General features: G+C 43.0%; 1 protein-coding gene across 1 annotated transcript; it reads right to left on the bottom strand.

Moving 5' to 3' along the window:
• Positions 1-2111: 2111 nt before the first annotated feature.
• On the bottom strand, positions 2112-3963 carry LOC121276232 (forkhead box C1-A-like). Its single transcript, XM_041184423.1, has one exon. It carries the CDS (start codon positions 3795-3797, stop codon positions 2397-2399), a length of 1401 nt encoding a protein of 466 aa, XP_041040357.1. The 5' UTR covers positions 3798-3963; the 3' UTR covers positions 2112-2396.
• Positions 3964-9811: the final 5848 nt, after the last annotated feature.

Genomic DNA, 9811 nt, shown 5'->3' with positions numbered 1-9811 from the left:
TAGTTCAAGCAAATTAATTGCCATGTAAAAGGCAGCCAATTTTTTGTTAACCCATTTTACTTTTAAAACGTCCACATTAACTCTAACGTAGCTCAAGCTTCATGTATCATTTTTTTTGTGCTTGTGCTGCCGTGGTGGTCTTTGAGAGCAGTGAATACTGTCTAATACACTTGTATAATGGCGCAGCTTTTGCGGGACGGGGGGAATTGTCTCCCAGGATTTCTCCTTTGAATGTCTAGTCAACACTCAACCAGCCCTAATAAGGTATAATATGCGCTCAATAAATCTTACCGCCGCCAATGCTCTTGTGTATTGTTTGGGAGGCCTGTTGGTTACTGTAATAGTCTTCTCTTATTTGCTGCACAGAGTTAAATAAATATTCCTAAATATAATACAGTAATATGATTTAAAGCTGTGACACTAATGTAATAAGTGCTTCCAAGTTCCAATTTAAACTGATAGATATTTTAATACCAGGCGGCAGTGCCTCGTTCTGTTTAATAGTTGACCTTTTATTTTTTTTAAACTGCGGCTGCTGGTTCGAAATTCTACACACTGTCTTTTGCAGGGCTGGAGAGTAACTTTATTAGCTCCAGATTGGTTTCCGCCTAATCTTAAAGTGCACGTAAACTAGGGGTTAGAGAGTGACGCCTTTGTCTAGGCCCTACCTGGATTAACAAAAGGCCAAATCTTATTAACATTATCAAATCAATACAAGTAGACACAGGCCTCCTTTGATACTTCACTACGGTAGAAATGGAAATGAGAACCCTTCATCTTTAAAACTGCCCTAAGAAGTTTAATCTAACTTATCCTCGTCCTCTAAATGGGTGTAAAACTCTCAGAAGGCAGCATAACGGAGCGAATAGTTAAATCCACCCGGCCAGGCTAGCAAAGGCGAGTTGATTAATTTGAGTTTTTCTGTTGACTGTTGGGAAAAACTCAGCTTGATTGAAAACCCAACTAAACTTTCAACACAGAGAGAATTGAAAAGATTTGGGAAAGGGTCCATAGTACACTTCCGTAAATTCCAGCGTTTATCTTAATTCGGCCAGTTTTTAAAGAGCATGCGGTAAACTTCCCATCCAGTATGCTAATTAATACACATTTTTAAACGCTACTTATAAATATAAATATAAAAATTGGGTAACAAGTAGCGAGGTAAGAGAAATGCTGTCAGAACGCATGTCTTTCTGCAGCACTGGTATTCCTCCAATATATAGATCAGGCTGGTCAGGGAATCAAGATTTAAAATGTGTAAAAAAAAACAAATAGCAGGCAGCTCCTTCAGCTGCACAATAGGAATCGGCTTTGACCATCACAACATCACCTTTAAGGAGGCCCTGGGTTTATCGCGACACATTATCAAATGGACTTTTTGGTGGCGTTCACGTTTATAAAACAATCCACAGGTGATCCCTGTGTCCTTAAATCGCTGCCTGATTGCTCTAATTTGGTGGCAATCAAGTAAGAAAACAATTGCAATTACTGACTAATTGTTGTCTTTAGATAGCAGAGCCGATAAGGGGCAGTTTTATCCGAAATGTCAACTGCAGCTGAAAATACGAGCAAACATGTGGCATTCGGCACTCCACAGCCTTTGCTGGGAATAGATAGGAGGAAGGGGGAACAAAAAAAAAGGCGCGACACGTTTTGAGATTCGGGACGCCACATGAACCTAAGTCAAATCCTCTTTTCATTCAGCCAGCAATTTAGGTTTGTGTTTGTACATCAGCAGAGAGGTACCACTCTCCCTCTGGCAACGGACCGAGCTAGAAGATTGTGAAACAGAAGTTGACACAGTGAAGAGTCTTAAGTCTCCAACAGACGGGGTTAGCACACGAATCGAATTGTAATTTATTTAAAAACAAACAATGCAAATGCCTTCAGAGTACTTTCAACAAGAAGTGTAAAGAAAAACGCGTTATACAGTTTACCTTTTTTTATACCGGAAGGTGTAACATCGAGAAGAATATTTTTTTTAAAAAGCCGCAATGGAGTCAGCACCAATACACTTTCGGGGGGGGGGGGGGGGGGGGGGGGGGCGGGGGGATCGGGGGGGGGGGGGGGGGAGGGGGGGGGTTGGTCCATATTAAAAAATAATACCCAACTACAATTTAAAATAAATTACTATCCGACATTTACAGTTTATGACAAGTCCCAACCAGCTTGCTATGAATTTTAATAGATTTGAGACAAATTTTGTAATATTTTAGACCACTGTTCTTTGCAAAATAAAAGCGACTTACGTTTCGTTTGGAGTAACACTGTCCTTTTAACCAAATTTCAAAGGGGGGGGTTGCTTTCTGTTTATATACATATATGAAATAGATATATAAACATGGGCTGTTGTAAAAGAACAAATGATAGTTTGTAAACGTGTTTTTTTTTGTGTGTCAGTACTTGCTGCAGTCATAGACAAACGAACCTGAGGTGCGGTAAAGTGTCTGGGCGGGCGGAAAGGAGACTTGGCAGCTGCTATTCCCATTGACATGTGCGGAACTGACGCCGGAGTTACTTAGGCCGATTCTCTGCGATTCAAACATTTCTCGGACCGTGTGGAAATTCTGCTGCTGTCCGGGGTACGCGCTACAAGCCAGGTGACTCAGGTCGCCAGCCTGGTTGAGGTACCAAGATGCCAAGCGCCCTGCCCCAGGTCCATCCTGGCCGTTGCTCAGCCCGTGGCTTAAGGAGGAAGTGGCGGTGGTGGCGGGGATGGTATAGTCTGGTAAAGACTCGTCCACGGCGTTGGCGGTGGCCGGCATCTGAGCGGGTCTCTCCCCGGAGTACAGGCTCATGTTGCAATGGTAAGTCCCCGCACTGCTGCCCGAGGTCAGGTTGTGACTGCAAGAAGAGCTGTAGATGGAAGGCTGGCCGGAGGGGTAGCTGAGGGATAAAGAAGGCGTTATAGCTGTCCTGGAGGAGGGCACCAGGCTCGGATTGAGTTCACTGGAAGTGTGAGGCGAGCCCCTGAGAGAGGTGACCATATTCTCCACGCTGAATGCCTGCGGGTGCTGCTCCTGGCTCTCCAAGCTGATGGACCGGTTGGATGGGATACTGTGGGGGCTGCTGCTCGACATGCTGCTGCTGTCCGGGCTCTCGATCTTCGGCACCATGTTCAGGCTGGGAGAAGCCGCCAGGGGAGGGGAAGGGGCCCCGTTCTCCGTCTTGATCTCCTGGATCCTCATGGTCTGGGAGCTGGCATGTTTCTCCGACTCCTGTGCTGACTGCCTGGGCTGCGGCTCTTTGCTCAGCCTTTCCTTCTCCTCTTTCTCGCGGACCGCGTCCTTCTTTTTGAAACGCCTCCTCCTCCTGAGGAAGCTGCCGTTCTCGAACATGTTGTAGGAGTCGGGGTCCAGGGTCCAGTAGCTGCCTTTGCCGGGCTTTTTGTCGTCGCGGGGCACTTTGACAAAACACTCGTTGAGGGACAGGTTGTGGCGGATGCTGTTCTGCCAGCCTTGCTTGTTCTCCCGGTAGAAGGGGAATCTCTCCATAATGAACTGATAGATCCCGTTCAGGGTGATCTTCTTGTCGGGGGCGTTCTGAATGGCCATTGTGATGAGGGCGATGTAACTGTAGGGAGGTTTCACCATGTCCTTGGGCTGAGGCTGTGGCGTGTAGTGTCCATAAGACCTGGCCACGCCGGCGGCGTACTGCTCGTGGGCCGGGTGCGAGTACATGCTCATCGGCGCCGGCATCCCCGTGTAGCCCGGTCCCGGCCTGTAATAGTTCTGGTCGCTGATGTAGGGTACAACTCCCAGAGAGTTGGGACTCGAGACTGAGTAGCGAGCTTGCATCGCTGCTTTCCGCCTCTCCAATCTCGCCGCTGCTATTTCCCTCCCCTGCCGAAATACCGACACACCAGCACAATGCAGCGAGAGAGAGAGAGAGAGAGAGAGAGGGGCAGAAATCAAACTTCTTCCACGCTGCACAGAAAGTTTAACTCTTCGCTCCAAACTTCTCCCCTCCCTCCCTCCCTCCCTCTCCCCCCTCTCCCTCTCTCTCTTTTTTTGTAAATTTTCTTCTTCTTTCCGCGGGGTGGCAGACTGGATTGGGAAAAAAAAACTTCTGAACTTTGAGCATCCGTCACTTGACAAGACTTTTACGCAGTTTCTTCCCCCCCTCAGCCGCAGCCCCGCCCCGAGGCAACAGCGTCCAATTGAAGACTCTGCCGCCCTCAATGGGAACACCAGTTGCTGCTGTTCCTGGCCACACACGCACATATCGCAGACCCTAGGTGGCGTCTCATTGCCCCATCTCACTTCTAACACCAGTCCCCCCCCCACCCCCCTTCCATTCCCAAAGGCAGGGCACTTAAAAAGGCAATGCCCTCTTTTCTGGACATTTTCACCCCTTCCCCTCCACTTTATTATTATTATTTTTTTTTTGCCTTCCTGTTTTGAATACTCGGCTTAAGTTGGACTTTTAAAGATTAGAGAGCGATTGTTAGTAACCAAATGATAAAACAAATACATGCAAAATACCTTTGAAATAAACGTTTTCAATCTCGAAATCAGCAGGGACAAATGATCCCAACCCAAATAAAACTTTAAATTTCATTTAAAAAGAGAGATGATTAATAATTTTTTTTTAAAAAATCAAAATCTTGTTTAACTATTCCGAAGGTGCATGCTGTTCCCATTTCGATTTAATAATCTCTTGAATTTTCATTTTGAAAAGGTAAGGAACAATTTCAATGGACTGTGTCCCGCATTGTGGGGAGCTTTTCAGAGGGAGTGTGGAACCCGCCTGCTCACCGTAGTGTGAAGCCGGCTGATTCTCCGGCAATCGGCCACACCACCGCCAGGCAGTGAATACGAAACGGGGCAAATATCCGTCAAACCGAGGTGTACAATCTGCCCCGTTTCACATTATGAATGGAAACGTTTTAATATTTAAAAAAAATACACAGACGAAATTCGAATATCCCGTTGAAGCAGCTGGCTGCAGTGTTAAATGGGCCCCCTTCATTAAATCAATCTCTAATCTCCTGAGGTGTGACCCCCATCTGCAGATGTGTAAAACGGATTTGTTCGCCCTCCCGTTGAGCCAAACGGGATTGTGGCAGGCGGTGAGGGGAGAAGTGTGATTCCCACATTCTTTCGTATCCATCACTGGACTGTAAGCTGCCACCTAGAATGGGTGTACGGCCGCGCTATGGTCTATTTCGTTAGACAGCGAACAACGAATCCTGGATATGAATGTTTACTTTAAAATTAGTTAAGATTTCCATTTTGGACAACCCCAGTGTTAGAAAGAGATGTCATTTCATCTCTAGCAGTCGTAGGTTGGTTCCTTCGGGGGATTTGTGCGAATGAATCTATCAATGTGAAAACTGCGGTTAATGTTTAAAATATCATTCTAATTAACGTTTGGCGCCTGTGGGAATGCAGTTTATCAACTAACTCCATCATTAATTATAAAACTGTAATATAATGTCCCCTTGCAAAATCCAAGGCGAGGATGGTGGTTTAAGATCGTCCTTTTCATCTATCCACACATGAATACAATTTCCATCACTATACAGGACTTCCTGAAATTGTATTTATATTCTGGAGCTGGTATCTGAAGATCTGACCATTGAGTGCTGAGATACCCCACAGTTATAATCGATTAATTACTGAAGGCTGAGATACCCCCTTACACTTGTAACCGATTCCTTATCAACAGAAATGAGGCATGTGCCCGCCCTGTAATCAAACCACTGCAAAATGCAGCTCATCCCCAGAAGGTACTTACAAATAATGGGATCGGGGGTTGGGGGGGGGGGGGGGGGGGGGTCTACAAGTGCCTTTCTCTGAGAAAGCGAAAAATACCGGAAACAGGACCCCAGGGTTCATTTTTAGTTTTGAACGAGATCTTGAGGCATCCGATCAGTTTAACAAATGCAAGCATGTCTAACTGAAAACGACGAGAAAACGACGCCAGTGTGGTTCGTGTATGTTGTAGACAGTATTTGGTCCAGTGAGCACTCTTGAGTTCTGGTGGATGCAGATGGATATATTTTGTAATAGTTTAGCCCGGGATGGTTTTAATTCCGTCCCCTGGTTGAGTGCGGTTTTTGCTTTCGAAGTGAATCTGTTGCGTGGGTACACAATGCGATTCTTTGTATTCCGTTCGGGACACTGCAGGTGGACCTGACTTGTTCTTTGAGCCATTCTCCACACATGAAGACCCCAACATGAACTTTGTTCCACCTCCGGCTATTTGTACAGCAAGAGCTATGCTTCATAATCCTGTCTATACCACTCTCTCCCTACAGTCAGAACTTCACATTTTGAACGGAATCACCCCTCTCCCACTTCCAATTGATTTTTTAAAAAATATTTCAATTGGGTAGTTTAATATTTAAGTCGCTTATGTTAAAAATGCGTTTTTTTTTAGAATTGAATACAGCCGAGGTTTAAAATATTCACTTTATGTGTCCAATAACCCTGAGGATAATATACAGATCTAAATTATTCTGAAACACTTACAATTCATTGTTGCTGGCAAATATTGTGCTGTATTTTAATATGATACAATTGGCAGTATAATTTTTTTTTGCTCGTGTTAGGATTATATTTAATTATTTATTGTGACACAATATTACAAGGATTAATTGCTTTAATATAAGTCTGCTGCACTTGTGGACCCGCCAGTGACCAGGCGACATTAAATTGTGTCGTATAGTAAATCACAAGTGAAAGTAAGGATTTCAAATTCCTGCTGTTTTGGTATCCGTGACGCTTTATTTGTGTTTGATACGGTCTAACGGGGACGTCTAAACATGACATGAGCTCGACACTCATTGACAATTTCAGTTTAATGGGGCAAGCGAGTTTCATCCCTTGGAATTTCTACTTCACCGATTAGAAGTTAAACAAAGAGCGGCACCTTTTGTGAATAGTTCCTCCAAATTGTTTCATTCTAACGGTTACAAAATGTAAAACAGGAGGTATCTTTCGGTAAAGGCGGAAGGTTGGAATTGTAGCCAAGGATGGTGAATGCTGATGGAAATTGATGGTAACGGAGCCGGCGAAAGGCACAGCCAATCTTCCGGTGTCTCTACCGAGGTCTCTCCTCTGTCACATGCAATTCTAGTTCAGAACATTTACTGTAAAAGTTCTGTACAAATACACAAAAATATTGAAACACTCCTACTGTTTGACTGCGGGTAGCTGGCAATGATTTGTTGCTGCTTTAAGCAACAGCAGTCGCTGGATGGGAAAATTCCACACTCTTAATATTTTTAATGATTGTTTATTCGGAGGGTCACAGACCGGGGACTGGAGATCCAGACCACTGCTTCCATTGGTCATTGTTAAAGGCACAGACATTTACTTTTATAATAACGTGTTGTGTAACAAGTGACACCATTGAAATAATAAAGACGTTTATTGTCAGTATATACATCTGCTTGGACAACAAAATATCAAGTCGAATGTTATACTCACGTTTAAATGTGTGCGTAAAATTCGGATGTATTATATAAGACTCATTGCGATTTATATAATTTCCTATGTCCAATATATAATGAAAGGACATTACATTTTAGATAGCAGGGACACGCACAAGTTCGAATATAATGATGATTTGGGATACTGTATACCTCTCTAATTGCATACATTTAGGCAGAATGTTCATTGTGTGAAAAATAGGGTGCTGGATAGTCGGATTTATTTACTTACGCCAAGTTAAGCTTCTTTGTTCCTAAAACTCAGAACCTGATAAAAATCTCAGCCTGCTCTCGTTGGCTGTGTGAACTACATTTCGATGTGCGTTAGGAATGCAAATCAGAGTTGATCCAATACTGTAAAAATAAACCACAGTCTAAACTCCAGGAAAGTAAAAGCTGACCTGTAAAAGATCAAGTTAATTAGAAGTGCGCTGGGCACACAGATACACTATTTCAATGTAATATATATGTGCAGTACTTACGCAAGTCATTTTGGAAGCAAAAATAGAAGAAACAAAGAAAGTCTTAAACTGCAACAAAAATCTCCTACTTTCTGTAAGGGGAACTGTAGGAGTTCTATAAGATGCCAGCGGCTCTGATATTTTTGTTACGATTGAGAAACATAGAGTAACATTTAGCGACCTTTTATATTAGAGTTCATTAAAGACGCCTACAGATCCATTCCGTACAGTCGTCATTTTAAATGTATTACTAAATATATGGAACATGATTGAACAAAGAGGCTATGGCAATTCACTATTTCACAGAAGCAAAACAATTCACAGAATTGGATTGGCGTAGCATAGACGAAGCGATGCCTTGCATGAGGTGCATGGGCACCGTACGTGAAGACACGAAGGACACCTGGACTTGTGTATGAGTGAATGCCCAGATCGGACTGCAGCGCGTACCCCAGGCGCCCTCTGCAGGACCTGGCCGTTTCTTTGTCATATAAACACCTTTCAAACCCACCAGTTCAACAATCAGCCTGCGTTGAGCCGCAGCTCAAACTCACACAGGCATTTAGAAAAAGTTAAACGTTTGAATTATCTCGTATCGCGAACATAATTGTGACTAAAATGTTATCAAAGAGCAGTATACAAATTCTGGAACTCTGCTTGTATGATCTAATGCAAACCAGAGATCAATGCCGTTTTTCAAAACTACATAAGTATGAGGAGTGCTTGACGGAGCAAGAGGTAGAGCACTTTTTTAAAAGTTTAGTTCACTCACTGAAACTCACATTTGTACAATAATCCGATTGAAATTCACAACTTAATTTTCTTTCATTGCATTTTAATCTCCATTCCAATTTGCATTTTATCTGATATTTTCCATCCAATTGTCGGGATTAATAACAAACAGTAATTTACATTCGCCCAGGTTTGTTTCGAATGCATGAGTGATCCGACAGACAAGTCACTTACGGGATCTGCGGTGAATCCTCATCATCAACAATCAAAGTAGAATCTCAATTATAATATCTGCTCAGTATAGTGCCCTTATCTTAAACACATTTCCAAGCACTTTGCCAATGAATTACAATGAATATTAATAACATGAACCCATATTAAGTAAAACATTCTATGCGTGAAAACGACATTATGCAAAAAAAAATATGGCTTGGCAGATTTAAATTCAGAATTTCTGAATTGATCATAAAAGCCGAAAAGGTGAATCGTGATAATTTTCACAGGGAATTATGCTACCTATTGAAGCATCAGTGTGGAGCTGTGATATCTGAGGTGCGATAAGGGACTGCTTAGTTTATCATTTTGCACAAACAAATGTAGAAAGATAGAGGAAAAGTTACATCCCAGTGCCACAACCTTGTGTTTATGCTCTTTCTCTCGTTGCTGTATAAATCTCTACTGGTTTCGGATTCTCAGAACTTAATTCTCACTTCTCACCCCTCCTACCGAAAAAGGTTATACAATGACCGAAACGAATAGTTAAGAAAAGTTACCCTCTGCTTTAGAGAATTAAAGATTATTTTGTTGATGATTAAAGGACACAAATGATTTGCTGCCTGGTACCCGATGGGTCTGTGTGTTATAAAACTCCAGCCCGAAGTTCCCGTGTTTAAATGTACAGCGCGAATCGACCCCGAAACTTTGGCGTTTGACGGAAATCGCTTCGTTTCTGATGGTTGGCGAGACGATGTCATGTTTGTTTAATAAAGATTTCTTCAAATTCACACTACAACAATCTGAAAGAGAGAGAGAGAGAGAGAAACTGGAAATGGCGAAAAGGGACTAAAATATTCCACTGATACAGACCGAGAGGCTTTGTTCATTTTGATCAGCTGTGGGAGCCGGGATTACTAGTTGACTAGTAATTACTGTCTTCTGGCAGATTACAAACAATCCAAAC

Source organism: Carcharodon carcharias, chromosome 3 (assembly GCF_017639515.1).
Source record: "Carcharodon carcharias isolate sCarCar2 chromosome 3, sCarCar2.pri, whole genome shotgun sequence".
NCBI classification, from domain to species: Eukaryota; Metazoa; Chordata; class Chondrichthyes; order Lamniformes; family Lamnidae; genus Carcharodon; species Carcharodon carcharias.
This window is presented reverse-complemented; position numbering and strand designations above follow the sequence as displayed.

Coding starts and splice junctions, on each gene's coding strand:
- LOC121276232 (XM_041184423.1), bottom strand. CDS start 3,797: ATGCAAGCTCGCTACTCAGTCTCGAGTCCCAACTCTCTGGGAGTTGTA.